We start from the raw sequence: 18,284 nt of genomic DNA, 5'->3' as shown, positions 1-18,284 counted from the left end.
AGGAAATGTAGCACAACTCATAATTCCTGAAATTCTAAGTTAGTTCCTAATCTACTCTATCAATAGAGAATGAAGCCAACTTCACAGTCTAAGGAAAATTCAAGGGCATAGGTAGCCTTGGTCAAGCATCTTTATCACGAGAGGAATTTTACTAATTAAGGGCTCAAGACTAAGCATTGAGATAATTATTCATTTACGAAATTACTGTAATATTCTAGGCCCACTTTAAATGCCATTCCAATATAATTATTTGCCCCAGGAAACACTGCTTCAAAATTGGAATCTCATATTTCTTAGCACCTAAGCAATGTCACTGCAGGGCCTCTGCAGACTATTAAACATACATGGCATGTTAAAAATGTCAAATCCAAGGGGCTGAGTTACCGATATTTGCAAATTTAACAATATAGTGCCTTAAAACTGATAAATTACTTTAAAGAGATTATCTTATTTGACACTCACAGCTATCAAACCACTATGTATATTACCCTCATTTTATAGATTAGGAAGCTGAGGCCAAAGGAGTCTATGACATGCCCATGCTCACACACCTGAGGTTACTGTAAATCCAGGCCTTCAAGCAAAGGCAAGGTAAGCCTTAAAGGGGACTCTTATTTAATTGGGGCAGCTGTGGATAGAGCACCAGGCCTGGTGTTAGGAAGACCTAAATTCAAATCTGGCTTCAGATACATACTAGCAAGTTGCTTAACCCTCTTTGTCTCAGTTTCCTCATCTGTAAAATGAGCTAGAGAAGGAAATGGCAAACCATTCCAGTATCTTTGTCAAGAAAATCCCAAATGTCACAAAGAATCAGATACAAACTGCCACAAATGAAAACAATTCAGCTGTTGGTTGGGCTATATGACATCTGAATTCCTTCGTAACTCTGAAATTCTGTGAATATACATTTTCTTTTTCTGTCTATGTGTATATATAGGTCAGAAGTGGTCATTATCAGTCAAAAGAAAGACAGGAGGATTCTTGGGAGATGACTAAAAATTCAACAGTCAAAATGGGAAGAACATTCCAGGAAATATTCCTGAGCAGAGGCAAGTAAATACAGGATATATCTAAGGAAGAACATACAGTATTCCAGTCTAGCCAAAGGATAACATGTTTGGTGGCAGTCCTGCAATGTAAATTTTAAAAAGCAGATAGCTCCAAGTTGTGGAGGGCCTTAAATGCCAAGCTAAGGAGTCTGAATTACAGTCAACAGGCCATAAGAAACTAAAGAAGATTTTTGAGTAGAGGTGACATGACTGGATCTACACATGAGAAAGAAAACTCTAACAATTATAAAGGATGAAGGAGAAGGGGAAGAAAACAAAGGTGGGTGGGTAGTAATGAGGACCTATATATATATAATAGGACTGGAAAGGATAGATGCAAGACTAAGAAAATAACAGTACTACTGATAGAAACAATAGAACTGGAACAAGGAACAGGCTTTAAGGGGTAAGAAAAGGTCATGTTTTGGACATGATTTTAGTCTAGGTGGGACCAGAAAATGTCCAATCTGGAAAGGACCTCAGAGACAATTTAGTCAAACTCATACCTAAACAAGAATTCCCCGATAATATATTTTACAAGAGGAAACATTCGGCCTTTGCTTTAAAACCTCCTTATTCAACTTTTGGATAGTTTTAACTGTTACAAAGTTTTTCTTATATCAAGCCCAAATTTACCTCTTTGTAACTTCCACCCAACTGTTCCTAGTTTTGCCCTCTGCAGTCAAGCAGAATAAACATAATCTGTTTTCTTCTGTAAGTTAACCCTTCAAATATCTAAAAGACAGCCATCATGTCTCGCCCTCTTCCTCAAAGCCTTCTCCAAGCTAAAATCCTTGATTCCTTCAGCTGATCCTAACATGGCAGGAGCTCAAGGTTGTTCATCACTCGCGACTGCCCTCCTCTGAACACTCTGCAGCTTATCTATGTGCTTCCAAAAATACTGACACCCAGACCAGAACACAATGAGCCAGTTTCTGTGTGACCAAAGCAAAGGTACAATGATGAGATTACCATCTGCACACTATGCCTCCTATAATGCAGCTGAATACTGAATTAGTTTTTTCAGCTGCTATATCACACAGTAGACTCATACTGAGTTTGCCGTGTATTCAAAAGAGCCCATCTTTTATATATGAACTGTTATCTTGCCACAATTGTCTTGTCTCGACTTTTACTTGTGAAACTGATATTTTTGAACCCAAGTCTTATCCCTAATAAATATTATCTTATTAGATTTAGCCCAATATTCTAACCTGTAAAAACCTCCTTGGATCTTTATTCTTATTCAATATGTTAACTTTTCCTCTGTGCTTTAGGTCACCTGAACATCTGATAAGCATTCCATTCATGCTTTTATGCAAGTAATGATAAAGATGTTAAGCAGTAATAAACAGAGAACAAATGCCTTGTACACTCCACTGAAGACTTCCTTCCAAGTTCACATCAAAACAATAGTAACTATAAGTTGGGTATGACTATTCAATTAAGTTGAATCTACTGAATTGTACTTTCAGCTATGCCAAATCTCTTCATCTTTTCCAAAAGAAGAACATGAAATGTTATCACATATTTTGACAAGATCTGGGAAAACTGTATCTAGGGCATTCATTTAATCTCTTAAACTACTTTGTTTTTTTTTTCTCCAACTGCCAAGTTTGGCGGGACGGGAGTGGGATTGGACCTATGCTTTCACTGATGTAACTAACTCCTGGCAAGGAACTTATTCTACCAATGGAGTCCAGCACCTCCTCTGCAATTTATAGTCTTTGAGAGTTGTCTGGAAACTGAAAAATTAAATTATTTGCCCAAGATCACACACGCAGGAGCTGTCAGAACTGGGATATGAGCTCAGGTTTTCCTCACTCTAAGACCACCTCTCTATCCACTACACCATGCTACCTCTCAAAAGTCTAATAAAACTAAAAAAAGGAAATAACTTTAGTGTGCATAACCTGTGTCTTTCTGACCACTACTTCCTTTTCTAGGCACTTATTAACCATCCATCCATTAATAGTACACCCTAGAATTCAGCCAAAAACCAAACTCAAGCTCACTGACTTAGTGGTTTCCAGACTCTATTTTTTTTCTTTTGTTAAAATTAGGGAAACATGTGTCTTTTAACCCCAGTGTACACCTCCTCATCTTTACAATCTTATAAAAAAACACTGGCAAAAGCTAAACAACCACATGCGCCAGTTCCTTCAGAATGCAATCCACTTAGGCCGAGTGACCTGAATTCTTCAAGAAGAATGTGCTCTCTTATGATCTCCCTACTTGTCTCTAAAATCAATTCACTATTCTCCATTTTTGTTGTTTTCCAGTCCAAAGGTTATTCTTCCTGGGAGAAAGAGCAAAAGCAAAATAAGAATTTAGCAATTACACCTTTTCTTTGTTATCAGTTACCATCTCACAGACTCTGTAATATAGCAAAACAACAGAAAATCCTTTCGTTGTCCTTAGCTTTCTCTGCCAACAACCCTTGCTGAGCTTTTGCCCTCCTGACACTTTCTTATAGGACCATGGCACATTTTGGAGTCATCCTCTATTATCTGGTGTTACTTTCACCTTCTATAAAAATCTTTTTTTTTTTTTATTATTCCCTGAATATCCACATCATTTTCCTTAAACAATTACACCTCAATGGAATTGTTTCTCTTGGTGTATTCAGATATTCCTGATTTTCCTTTCTCTGAATATTGTAAAATCTTTCCTTAAGTCCAGGATGCATGTGACACTATGCCCAGCTTTCCTCTCCTTTATCACTAATCCTAAAATGAAGGTTATTTCTCTCCCAGAGTTCCAATAATTTGTACCACAGCAACCAGTTCTTCCCTTTTTCTGAAAATCAGCTTCAGAACAGAACTTCCCCGTTTTGATTCTACTACTTCTTGAAGGATGAAATTATCACAAAACATAAGTCGCTATTAACTTCTTTGCTTCTGACAGAGAGAGCTTTTGCAGATGCAGAAATAAATGAAATTCTCCATTTTTATTATCATACACTCATGCCAAGATCACATTTCCTGAAATACTCATATATTTATTTCCTAGTTCTATTTAAGTGGTCTATAACAGAGGTGCGCCAAACTCACAGCCAGCAGGAAACTGAACATATTAAAATGTAATTGGAAAATATTTAACAAAATAAATAAAAATACAAAAGAGTTGATAATATTATTTTGTGGTTTTCTAAAAGATCTATTTCTATTAAGTCTGATACTACTAATTACAATATTTTATACTGACAATATAAAAGTTAGCATGACGTACTGGATAGAAAGCTGGTTTTGGAGTGAGAACTCAAATCCTGCCTTAGATATGTAGTGGAGACATATAACATTTACTCAAAATAATACAAGGTAATTTTTTCAGGGAGGCACTAGCAACTAGAGGGAAAAAGGACAGACTCCATGCAAGAGGTCAATTTGAAGTAAGGGGTAGAGAGAAGGAAGAAGGACATTCCAGGCATGCATGGGAGATAACTTGTATAAAGACAGAGAGATAGGAGAAACAATGTTGTATATAAGAAAAAGAAAGAAGGCCATTTAGGCTGGACTGTGCAATATGGGAACGACAATAATTTATATGATAAGGCTCCAGACTAGATACCAATTTTTCTTCTCTCTTCTACCTTTTCTGTTTAAAGTCCTTTGATTAAATATGCAAAGCTCTTAACAAAATTTACAAGCCCCTTTATATGCACCGTATATCCCTGGCCAAGAGCTTGTCATTTCTTTTTAAACGGTGGTCCAAAAATATAAATTCCTTCTTGACCATCATCCTGATTACTAATTCTTCATTTCCCAAATCTGCTCTTCTCTTATGAAGCCCTTGCCTTAACAGAACCTCAGAGCTGGAAGGGAGCTTAATAGCCACCTAGTCAAATCTAACCACAGAAGAAATAGCACTACAATATAACTAAAAAGTGGTCCTCCAGCTTCACCTGCAGGACATCACAGGAGGGAAAATATATTACCTCTCAAGATAACCCACTTCAGTTCTGCTCCTGGTTCTTCCCCCTCAGGCTAATCAGTACAGGTCTAATTTCTCTTCCAAATAACAGCCTTAAAAATACTTACTGACAGCTATCTTGTCCCCCTGAATTTTGTCTAGTTCTGGCTAAATATGCCTAGTTCATTTAACTAATCCTCATGTGACATGGACTCAAGACTCCATCATCTTGGTTGCCCACCTTCAATTAGAGCAGCGATGAAAACACTATCTATAACCCTAAGGTCTTGAGTTTCTTCAAGATTTTGCAATCTTTAAGTATACTTTCTAAATTTCTTCTGGGAGTTTCATTTGTACCCACAGTAATCATCAGAAATGAGTAGTAATCCTTTGGTCGTGGAAGATTTCCTTTCATTTCTTAGATACATGCCCCTGGAAGACATCAGACCTTCTACTGTTGTCACCAGGTCCATAAAAAGAGTTGCCCCTGTACCTTTCAGGAAGAAGTCATCACCCACCACTAACTGTCTCTTCTTACTTGGACCTCTGATTGATGATTTCACCTGTCAGCACCTGTGGAGGATAAGCAGCTGATTCCTCTTCAAGGCATCCAGCTCCTTTCTCCTTAGGAAGAACTTCATACATCTGTTTCTTAGTTCCAAGTGTTCAGTGGTCCTTCTTCCTCCCTTTCTCCTCTGTACAACATACTTCCATACTTCAATCTCCAGGTACAAGTGGGAATTTCCAACTGCCTCTTCAGATTCTTTGTTTTCACAATGAACCCTTCTTCCATTTAAAAAAAAAAAAAAACAACAAACCCACTTCATTCTCCATTAAGACCTGGAAAGTGAAGAGGCATTCCTTAAGCCCCTTTACCTTGTCTTCTAGGAGAGATCGGGTCCTTGATAACTGAAAACCACTCTATCTTTCCAGTCTTCTCTACCCTCTACAAAAACTATATTCCTGTCAAACTATATTACTCTATGTTCCCTGTGCTTTCCTATTTCTGTATTTTTGCTCATAACGTTCTCAATGCCTGATATTCTCATTTCCCTTCTTTGCCTTCTCAATTCCCCAACCATCTTTTAAAAGCCCAAAAGAAATGCAACTCTTTCATGAAGTCTTTCTTGAACAGCCTAGCTGTTAATGACTCTTGCCCACCAAAACTCATAAAATACTTGATTCTTCAATAATATATTTTGTATTACAATTACCTATGATTTTGTCTTATCCTCCATAAACTGCAATTTCTACAAGAGCATAGGATTGTGTCTTATTTAAAATTTTAATTTTCCTGCACTTAGCATAGTGTTTTACACAAAATGGTGCTTAATAAATGCTTGTAGAAAGAATGACTATTCTTATAGGTAACTGGAACTGGTAGGCTAGTTCTCAAAGGAGTCAAGTCTGAAGATACAGATTTTGGAACTATCCACATAGAAAGAATAGGTGAAACTATGGGAGTGAATGGAAATGCCAACAGAAAGAACACAGAGATGGCTAAGGACAGAATCTTGAAAAATATAGAACCTTTCAGGTATTGGAAAGAAGATAAAGAATCTGAAGAAGCACTTAGAAAGGTAGAAGAATCAGAAGAATATGGTATCTCAGAATCTAAGGGAGGAGAGGTTATAAGACGAGGGAGTTTTCAATAGTGATCAAAAACTACAAAGAGGTCAAGGAAGATTAAGCCTGAGTCATTTGGCTAGTGTTTCAGGATCACCAGTACCCTCTGAGAAAGCAGTTTTAACCAGGAAGAATTTTATTTTTAAATGTGACTGGGCTACTTATGGCAAGGAGAAAGCATGGTGAAAAAGAATTAAGATAAACTATTTCTCAGGATTGGACCTAAATATGTTTGTAAATAAATGAGAAGAAATCAGCAGAAAGGAAAGAATGAAGATGCACGAGAAAGGATGATTGCTAGAGCAAGTGGCTGGAGAAGGTAGGAAGGAATGGGACTAGGAATGAAAGCAGAGAGAGATGAGCCTCAATGAGGAGATAGGGCATTCTTTCCACCATCTTGTGGCGCTGCCAACATGGTGTACAGGAATGGTTCTGTCAGATGCTCTCAAAAGCATCCACAATGCAAAAAGGTGAGGAAAACACCACGTTCTCTAAAGAAACTGTCTGGTTCTTAACTGTGATGATTAAGCATGGTTACATTGGTGAATTTGAGATCACAGAGCAGGAAAAATTGTTGTGAATCTCACAGGCAGATTAAGCAAGTGTGGTGTAATCAGCCCCAGATTTGATGTTCCATTGAAAGATTTGGAAAAGTGGCAGAATAATCTGCTACCATCCCATCAGTTTGAGTTTACTGTGTTTACAACCTCAGCTGGCATCATGGACCATGAGGAAGCAAGACAAAAACACACAGGAGGGAAAATCCTGGGATTCTTTTTCTAAGGGTGTAAAACATACATACAAATAAAATGCTCCAATGGATGAAAAAAAATATGAAGAGATAGGGCAACTTTACATTTAGTGCCTTGCCTGGTTCCAACTTCACAGAACAAGCTGCCACTATCAGGTTAAGTTCAACACTTCTAATCTCATCCCCATGCTGCTAATTCAAGTTTTGATTGACACTTCCTCCCTCAGCCTTCTCTCTCCTCTGACGGAAGGACTGGATGGTGAAGTCCAGAAGTACTCAATGCTTTCCTTTAAGGGGGAGCAGAAACTGGACTTTGAAGCTCACTCCATTTTCTATCTGCTGTTGTGCCCAGTTTAAACTCCACCCACCAAGATACCCTTGAACCTGGTACTACCTTTTGTCATCCCCCACCTTTCTTGTCTTCTTTTGTGTGTTGTCTCTCCCCATTAGAATGTAATCTCCTTGAGGGCAAGGACCTGTCTCCCTCTCCTTTGAAAGTGTCTCCCCAGATAGCACAAAGTAGGCACTTAATGTTTACTGGATTGGATTAGGATGACAAACCCTTTTCAGGCATGAAGGAGGGATATGGGATATCAGGTAATTCCAATTAGTGAAACAGGAGGCTAAGGAGGCTACCCCTCAAGTATGGGGGTAAAATGCAAGTAGGCTTGAGCAGAGATAAAAAAAAAAAAATGGAATAACTGCTGTGGGGAACAAGATGAAGAGCTGACAAGAGCAGAGTATGCATTTATTTTTAGGACAGAAAGAAAAAAAACTCATGCCATTTGGTCTAAAGTACTCACTTGAATAGCTTCTACTTTAGCTGTCCATTCTCTAGCTCTTTGCAAGGCTTCTCTCAGGGCTAAAACATTGGGTAGGAAGGCTGGGATATTCTTGGCTTCGCTCACAATGCTCTCTAGGCTTGACATGCTATGGCGAGGTCTAAAAGAAGAAAAAAATTAGGGAAACAAAGTTAGAAGACCAATAGATCTATTTTTTGTGAGGCATCCATGATAATGTCAGACATGAATTACAGATAATTAGAAAAGGTAACATATTAGAAATACATTGGAGCCTATTCATACAAGTTCAAAATCTTATTAACCATAAACTATCACTTAGTAGTGCAAAGAAGGCATATATTAAAGTTTCAAATAATTTTAAATTAGTATAATCATTTACTGGCAAAGGTTTAAGTATGACTCTATCTAGGGGAAAAGGAGAAAACTAGATGACCTCTAAAATCACCTCCATCCCTAGAATTCTATAATTAGCAAAAGGAAAAACTCCATCATTGGGTGGCAATGTAAGGAGCCTTACATTCTGTCCTTGAATTAGCCTATTTTTTTTTAAAGTGAGCATTAAAAGGGATAAGAAATTTAATTTAGGGAAATACATTTTCTGTCATCGTGAATTACTGTTCCTATATAGACCAAAAATTTTTATTTAGCCACTTTGAATTAATATTGATGGCAGTAATAAATAGGCTTAAATCACCAAAGTTTTCCACCAGAGCAATAACTCTAATGTAAATGCTTATTTCTCTTCATGGTTAGCCCTTCCACTCCAGGAACTCTGATCCTTCACTGTCCCCTCAAATACCTGGCATATTCTCATCTCTGAGCTAAATATGTACATGTTTTCCTGATATAATATAAACTCAAGGGCAAGAACTGCTTCATTTTTTTGCTTTGTTTTCCCAGCAAAGCGCCTGCTACATAAAAGATGATGCTTAATAAATGCTTATTGATTGATTTGCTCTTACCACTCCTCCCACCTGGAATGCCCTTCCACCTATCTGTATTCTACCCATCCTTCAAGGCCCAGGTCAAGTTCCATCTCTTGAAGCTTCTTCCCTGATATCCTGAGCCTACAATGAAACAGGAAATAAGTCTGGACCAAGCAGTCTGAAGCTAGGGTCTAAATTTGAACCGAACCAGGAAAAGATCAGGGCAAAGGGAAGAAGTAGCACAGAATAAAAAAAGGGGAGAATGGCATCACAAGGGATCACTGGTATAGTTAAGGAGCTTTTGTTTTTGTTTTTATGTTTTTTTTACCACACCCAAAAGGAAGGAAGGTCAAAAATGGCAAAATAAAGAACATATAAGAAGATCACTAATGAGGAACCATTTTTTTCCTTCAATTGCAAGTAGAAAATACCAGCCCCTCCCCAGGCCTTCAGCGAGTGATCTGTATTCTCTAAACTCTTACCATATTTAGTGATAGGTCTATATCACCTATTTCATACTTAAATATAGGGCAGCATATGATAGTTTGTTATATGTGTATTTTATCTCAACTAAACTGTAAGCCACTGGAGGATAGATATTTATTTACTATCTTGTATCCCCCAAAGCACCTGGCACAGTGTCCTGCACACAACAAAGTCAATGAATTCTGACTGACAAACCACCAAGATCAGCCCCCAACTGATAGTTTAATGCATACTCAATGACACAATATATAATTATTCATTTAGTGAATCTTTCTGATTCCCCCTTCCAAATTCTACCTTTGGGTAAATCCTATGACTATTACGGGGACAACAGTCGTCAAAAGCAGAACTTACCTAGCCTGTAAGCAAACCTTGGCCTTCTCTTCCCATCTCTCAGAGACTGTAAGGAGCTCCTGAAGCTCAGCCATAGCTTTCTCCACAGCATGGTGAGGTGCCAACCCCACCCCAGAGTCTATTAGCTTCTTCATAACATCCAGAGTGACACACTGTGGATCTGAAAGTGTCAGCCTCACTTCATCCAGCCATCGAGCCTGTTGCAGCTCTTGCTTCAGCCGGGGCAGCTCAGGTAACTCTACATAGAGACTAGAACCCATGTCTATCAACATCTGAAGTTTGGAAGAGTCTGGAGTTTCATCCATCATAGCCTCTTGAGCACGTTCATGAAATTCTTCCACATCATCCAGCAAATTCTGAAACATAAAAAGAATACTCAAAAGTCAGGTTGCAACAAAAATGATTAAAACAAAGCTGGAAACTGATTGTCCAAACTGTCAGCTCTAGGCATTTTAATTAAATATCATCTCTATTAAAGCACAAAAAGATGCAGTACAACAGCTAATAGGCATATACCTATGTGTAATGATCATTATACTTTATTCCTTCTATATGACTTGATGAATTATTGCTTCTTGCAATAAACCAATAGGCTGATTCCTAGCCACTTGTTTAAACTGTACTCAAACACTGAAGTACTATTTATTATATGCAGCATATATAGTGTGCTATAGTACATAGTGTATATATATATATGCAATAGCTTACAGTATATGTGATAGATACTAGTAGATATTAATTCAAAACTGGACTTCTATGAACAAATATCAAACTTGGCATTAATAGCTGAGGGAAGGAGAAAAAATGGGAGGGAAAGAGCAGATGGAAATTGGAGTACAGAAGAGAAGAGGGGAAAAAAAATAGCAAACAAACCCAAAAAAAGAAAGCACTCATATGCCTTACATCGTTATGGGGGAAATAATAGAATTGAAACTAATTCTTGGTCCTCTGAAATGAAAGGAGAGGGAGGAACAGCAATTAATAAAACAGACAACAATATCTTCTTAACAGTTTCATTTCAGGATCTCAAATAGCAGCAATTTTATGACGAAAGGAAGAAGAGCAATAAGCTTATTTTTTCCCCATCTTTAAAATGAGGTAGACAAACAAGATGTTTTCCTGAGATCCCTTCCAGCTCTACCATTTTATCATTCAATGAAACAGAAAGGAAATATCTGAGAGGTGGCAAACCACTGGGGCTAAACTATACTGGGTTTATCCAGGATAGTTCTGGTAGCTTCCTCAAATGTAGTAGGGCAATGTCCCATAAGAAATAAAATACTCCAACCTTGACTTGTCGAGCCTGGCTGATGACACATGGAAGGCTAAAAAGCTGCTGGACAAAGGCCTTCAGTTCTTCCATAGTCAATTTGGTCCGAGTCTTCCCACTCTCTGGGCTCTGTCTGCTACATAGTTAACATACAAAAAGCACACAGATAGTATGATATGAGATAGCATTCAAATGTCAGTACTAGTTACACAGGAAAAAGCTATACATGCTGATACAGTTTTGACATCAAAGGTGACAGGTTAGCATACATCACTTTGGACTTCTCAATCCAGCTGAGTCAAATGAATCCACTACATTATTAGTGATCATTTCAGCACTAATTCAGTAACTCTTTAAATAGGAATTCAATTTTTCTACTAGAATACAGCCTTAGCCTCGGTTGCCTGGCTTTATACCTCCAGTAACATACAATTTTTCAAGTTCAAAGCCCTCAAAACTAAGCATGTACACATAGCCTATGATAGTACCTTACAGAGAGCACATGATAATGACTGTTTGTAGATAATGCACAGTGCTGTATTAACCACTTAGGGATACACAGTAAGTAATACCTAGGCATGGGTCCTGTTCTGAGGCTTTTGATCTTGATCATTATAGTTCAATGAACGTGTTGTGACCTGTTCACACTTCATTGTCCCCTTGAGTGATCCTCAATTTCAAGTATTCAGAGACTGTAGTTTCAATGTAATTTGTAGCCATATGACATTACAAGATTAATGTAACTGTTAAAAAGAACAGGTCATTGTTTCAAGGAGAATGGGATCATTTAAAAAATAAAATGGGGGGCAGCTAGGTGGTGCAGTAGATAGAGCACCACCCCTGAAGTCAGGAGCCTCTGAGTTCAAATCCGGCCTCAGACACCTGACACTTAACTAGCTGTGTAACCTTGGGCAAGTCACTTAACCCCAATTGCCTTGCCTTCCCCTCCAAAAGATAAAAAAAAAAAAACTTTAAAAAGAAATAATTAAAAAATAAAATGAACAATTTACCCAAAAGCAACCTTGTCTAATCTTTTTTTATCCAAGTCTAGACTCAGATAATTATATATCTGCAATGTTTTTCCAAGATATAGATACATACCCACACATATATACACACTAATGGATCAGCTAATAGATTATCTGTACAACTACATATCATATATCGACAGCTGTCTGAACAATCACTCATTTGAAAAATACAAATAGTTGTCAAATCTTCGGTGATTATGGATCTTGTTTAGAAGACTCTGCAATGTTCTGGACCTTGATGCAATCAGAATATCATATACATACAGAAACACCTGGAATACCTTACCACCTAAAAGGAATCTCTCTTCAACTCAGCTGCTACACTAGATCTCATCCATGGCAGTGTGGTTCACCTCTAGTGAATTTACATCTCCCATATAGTATGAATAACAACAGCATCAAAATTCTGTCATTCTATCTTCCAAAGAAACTTGTAGCATTTTGACAGATGCCACTTTAAAGTCAGACATTTTGTTACACCCATCAAAATGCTAATGCTACTTTATAATACAGAAACAATCAGAACAGTGTGTTCTTATATTCTTAACACTTTCCAGGCAACTGTGTTACAGTAAATTCAGTCTACTGTACTGAGGAAAACAGACAATGAAAAAACGCCTGTTCATTTCTAATACCCTCATAAAAGATGCCCTTACATTAATGCATATATAGATAAAAAAATTTTTCTGAGAATATACATGCAAAAGTAGATACACAGGTAAATAATTATTCATCTTCTCACCCTTTTAAAGAAATAATACAGTCTAAGATATTTTTTCCATGCTTCTGGTATCTTCCTTCCTACCCTTCAGGTATGTAGAGAAATGATTTCTTTTTTTTTTTTTTTAAAACAATCGAGGTTAAGTAACTTGCTCAAGGTTACACGGCCAGTTATTTCTGGGTGTAGTGCTGAGTATCTGAGCCCGGATTTGATCCAGGTCATCCCGACACTGGAGCCAGTGCTCTTACTCGCTGAGCCACCTGGCCGCCCCTAAGCAATTGGGGTTAAGTAACTTGCTCAAGGTTACACGGCCAGGTGTTTCTGGGTGGGTGCTAAGTGTCTGAGCCCGGGATTCGATCTCCAGGTCTTTCTCAACACTGGAGCCAGTGCTCTTACTCGCTGTGCTACCTGGCCGCCCCGAGAAATGATTTCTAAATGCATTCAAAATATACTGCCTCTGGCATGAGTCACTTCTCTGTATTACACACACAACACACACACATACATAAACATTTATACAGAAACACACACATGCATATATATGCATATACTTGGTTAAGACCAATTCCTGTTCCCATATGTGTTTTCTTCAGTGGCATCTGAACTTCCTCAAGAAGCACATTCAGGACTGTAAGATACTATGAGGCAGAGTCCAAATGCAATGGTTCCACTCTAATGCTAAAAACAGTTTAAAAAAACTTTTGGAGACCTTTTCTATTTTTCATCTATCTGCTGGCTTCCTTCCCTTTTTATGTTCTAAACCAATCACCCTTGACTGCCATAGTTTTCCTATTAGAAAGGAGACCAAGTGGTCACTAAGAAAGGCCCTTTAGGCTCAGCTGGTTTCTTCATTACAGCATATGATTTACATTGGTTCGATGTACAAAAAGTCCATTGCGTACAAAAATGTCAATTCCTCTACCCAGTTTTCATTTTTTGGCATCAGTGACTTGTTTAAATAAATTAGGTTGTAATAAATTTAATCACATGCCATATCTTTTCCTCATTTTTCATTCTTCTAGTTTTATGTTAATTATGATACTCGTTCTAACAAATTGATAATTTGGCTATACACAGACAGCAATTCAGTACTGACTTTCATATCACTAACTAGTCATTTCCCATTTATTAAATAAAACCAGTTTCATTTTTATGATGTTATTCTGGTGTTTGCCATGTCTAGCACCACTCAATTCTTTTCTTTAAAAAGGTATACACGAAGGCTAGGCATTATACTTCAGAGTAGTCTAAGACTTTGGCCTCTCTCATCCCTCATTCTTAAACCATATTTCCCACACAGAAATATACTTTTTAAAAACCATTTTCCTTTATGTCTACATCTGCACTGAATTCATTGATTACCAAAGTATATGCAATTTAATTTCAGGGGTTTTGTCAACTTATTTGTAAAGTTTCTTTCTGTTTACCTTCTGCAACAGATTTGTAATACACAAACTACAATTATTTTCAGAATGTCTGGTGGTTTGGGGTTGTTTTTTATAATTTATGATAATAAGCACTGCAATATGAAATGACCAAATGTCCCAAGAATTGCCTTGAGATGCACAATGAACAACTCCTTTATTTATCCTTTCAAGAAGAACCTATGAGTCATCCTTCCATGGAAGCAGGAGCTTCCTTTTGTTTTCTCTTCTGATTTTTTAACAAGAATGTCAAAAGCTGTAAGATTCAGTTCTAGAATTACATGTGGTTCAGAACAAAAAAACTCTAATCACCAATAGCTAAGTTAATGTGTGAAGTGTGAAGACTCACCAAAATCTGTGGCTCTCTTTGCCTTCTTTTACAATACTTTGTCATCTCAAAAGCAGAAGGGGGGGGGGGGGGGGAGGCACCTACATAGACTGGATAGAGCACCAGTCCTGGAGTCAGAAGGACCTGAGTTCAAATCTGGCCCCAGAAAATTGACATTTACTAGCTGTGTGACCCTGAGCAAGTCACTTAACCCTGACTGTCTTGCAAAAAAAAAGGGGGGGGGGTGTGGAGAAGAGAGATAAAAGAACTGAGGTCAATTTTTAAATTATTTTTTCTTTTCATGGGTTGCCAGGACCTAATAGCTCATTTAGCCAGCGGTCTAACAACCAACAAGTATTTATTATATGCCAAGCAGACAAAAGTTGAGGATATAAAAAATAAAGCTATTCCTGATACCTCATTAAACTTATATTTAATGAAGACATGTTATATATGAGTATATGAACTTTCTATAAACACGGAGGTAAATACAACACACATACAAATACAAATACTTCTAAGAAAAAGCATTAACTTCTGGGAAAACCAAAAAACATCTAGGCAGGTGGGTTTTGAGCTGAGTCTTAAAAGAAGGAAGCAGACGTGAGGAGATGATAATGGGTATGAAAAACAGAAGCAAGGCCACTGGTGCTACATCTGAGAATGCATGGAGGAGAGGAAAGGAAGGAAGGACCAGGTTGTGAAGATCTTTAAATGCCAAAAAGAGGACTTATATTTAATCCTAGAATATTGGGGAGCCACTAAAGCATACTGAATGGGGTGGGGAGGGATAGTGTATGTGTGATTGATGTCTGTTGACCAGCCTCAACTGGGCCCTCACTATAGCAAGGCAATCTTTTTATTCCTCCTGAACTGAATGGCTATCATTCCCCACAGAAGGGGATTTTTCCTGTCCTTAAGACTTGCCATAACTTTACCTACCTCATTTCTCTCCATCAAGAAATTTGCCTGTTACTTTAGTGAAAAAAAAAAAATGACACCATTTAAGATGGGTTCTCCCTTTCCAATTCTCTTCACTTCAAAACCCCTTGACATTATTTCCCACTATCTCCTCCTTTCCCCCAGTCTCTGACAAAGTCCTTGCTAAGACCAATCCTCTCTACATTTACTTGATCCCATCCCCTCCTATCTTTTCCGGCAGATTGTCTCTTCAATCACCTCCAGTCCCTCAAAAATTCAACCTCTCTATATTCAACTTCTGTAACTCTGGGTCCTTTCTTACTGCCCTCAGACATGCCCAAGTTTCCACAATACTTAAAAAATCTTCTCTTAACTCTGCTGTCACAAGTGTTCTATATCTCTCTACCTTTTCTCAAACTCCTTGAAAAAGTTGTCTGCACTTACTGCATCCACTTGCTCTCCTGTCATTCATTCTTTAACACTTTGCAATGTGGCTTCTGACCTCATCTCTCAACTGAAAGTTGACTCACCAGAAACTCTCTCCAAAGTTACTAGGCAAGAGGATTCATACTGTAAAGAATTCACAGATGTATTAACAAATGGCAATAAGCTTTCTCAAACAATTAAAATCTTTTTCAACATCCAATGATTCACAATGGAGAGAAAACCTGGATATGTCCAACTTAATCAAGATCTGAAGACCAGATTCAGAGCTGGAAAGAACCTTAGGTATGTACAACCTCATATTACAGAGGAGAATAATGAGGCTAATAAATACCGACTGACTTTCCCAAGGTCACAGATGATGATGGTGTAGGGCAGGAATCGAAATCAAGTCTCCCTGATTCCAAGCCCAGGGCTCTAGCCAATGCACCAACTAAATGCTCAGGCATTTTTGTTTGCATTAAATGTGCTTCCTGCAAATAATGTAATGATGTTGGCTTACCTTTTTTGAGCCATTCTGTAACTTATCCATTTAATGCTAAAATTCAAAAACATTTATATTCATAGACTGGATTAATAAAATTGAAAACCACGTTACTGGGCAGATAAGTGATACAAGGGATAGTGTCCAAGTTGGAATCAGGAAAACCTGACTTTGAATCCTGATCCACATACTAACTAGCCGTGAGACCCTAAGCAAGTCTCTCTTAACTTCTAGCTTCGGTTTCCTCATGTGCAAAGTAGGAATGATAATAAGAGCTCTCAGGGTTGTTATAAAATATGGTAATATTTATAAAGCACTTTGTAAACGTTAAAATGATAATGATGATGACGATGATGATGATTCATCTCAATTGCCAAATCTACATGGCCTTTCCAGCATTCTAATTCTTCTTAACTTATGGGCTGCATTTGATAGTGCTGATTACCCTAACCAGTTCTTCATTCAGGTTACAGTCACTAAGCCTAAATTTTCACCAGGTTCTGACCTAGTGCTCTATATCTTCATTATCTTATCCCACCCTCCAAAGGGTCCCTCTCTTCCAAAGTTCCCTATTACTGTTGAGGTACCACCATTCTTCCTGTTACTAAAGCCCACAATCTAAGTATCATCCTCAAATCTTCTCTCACCCTCACTATACATATCCAACCTGATGCCCAATCTTTTTTCAACCTTCCCAACTTATATGGTCTTATATGGTCTCTTCTCTCCCTTCACAGTCACCACCCTTGTGAAGGGTCTCATCACCTCATAACTGGACTATTACAACAGCATTCTTAACTTGTCTCCTTGCCTCAAATCTCTCCCCACTCAGCTGCCAGACTGATTTTCCCATAATGCAAGTATGTCACTGCCACCTCTTTTCTCAATCAACTCCAGTAGCTCCCAATTACTTCCAGAATCAAATATGAAATCCTGTTTAGTATTTCTGTACCTTTCCAATTTCCTTACACTTCAATTCCCAGAACACACCTAGCAAAACTGGCCTTTCTGCTTTTTCTAGAATACAGCACTGCCTCTGCTGACTGTGTGGCACCCCCGTGCATGCCCGAAATGCTCTCACTTCTGTCTCCTGGCTTCAAGACTCAGTTCAAAACCCACCTTCTACAGATTTCTCCCAATTCCCCATTCTTCCCTTCCTCACTGCTAGTGCCTTCCCTCTGAGATTGCCTTCCATTTGAATTCTATGTCTCATATATGTATTTACATGCTGTCTGCCCCATTACAACATGAGCTCCTTGAGAGCAGTCATTATGTTTTTACCTTTCTTTGTATGCTCTGCACTTAGCAAAGTACAGGGCACATAGTAAGTTCTTTCTGACTAACCACTCTTCATTCTCCTTTGAGGCCAGTTGTGGATGTCAATAAACTGTATGTGATCCCCAAGGTCCTCTTTTGCTTCTATATTCTCTCTCTTAGTAACCTCATCAGTTCTTCTGGCTTTATCTACCATCTCCATGCAGATGACTCCCAGTCGTCTACAAATCAATTCTCTCTCCTGAGTCCTTTGTCATCAATTGCCTGCTGACTATCTCATCAAGATGTCATCAAGACCTCTTATAATCAACATATCTAAAATTTCCACTTTTCTGTCAAAACATCACTATCCTTCCAGTCTGTAGGAGGTACAAGTATTATTATTCATACTTCATGAATGAAAAGCCTGAGGCCTTATGTTATTAACTCTTATCCATACAATGCCCCTTAGCAGCTATTCCATACCTTCTCTTCTCAAG

General features: G+C 38.0%; 1 protein-coding gene across 3 annotated transcripts in view; it reads right to left on the bottom strand.

The window, feature by feature from the left end:
• Positions 1–18,284, bottom strand: part of KDM5A (lysine demethylase 5A) — a 115,409-nt gene that overhangs the window by 41,281 nt on the left and 55,844 nt on the right. For all 3 annotated transcript variants that reach the window (XR_011169494.1, XM_069094363.1, XM_069094365.1), the window contains exons 18-20: positions 11,196–11,313; positions 9,908–10,263; positions 8,142–8,280 (exon numbers count right to left, since the gene is read on the bottom strand). Coding sequence is in view for 2 of the 3 variants with exons in the window: in XM_069094363.1 (XP_068950464.1) it covers positions 8,142–8,280; positions 9,908–10,263; positions 11,196–11,313 (613 nt within the window). In the remaining variant the exon portion in view is untranslated. The remainder of the gene's footprint in view (positions 1–8,141; positions 8,281–9,907; positions 10,264–11,195; positions 11,314–18,284) is intronic.

The sequence above is a fragment of the Petaurus breviceps genome, unplaced genomic scaffold (assembly GCF_028583685.1).
Source record: "Petaurus breviceps papuanus isolate PSGF00001 unplaced genomic scaffold, PetGlider_PUasm1.0 216, whole genome shotgun sequence".
Lineage (NCBI taxonomy): Eukaryota > Metazoa > Chordata > Mammalia > Diprotodontia > Petauridae > Petaurus > Petaurus breviceps.
This window is presented reverse-complemented; position numbering and strand designations above follow the sequence as displayed.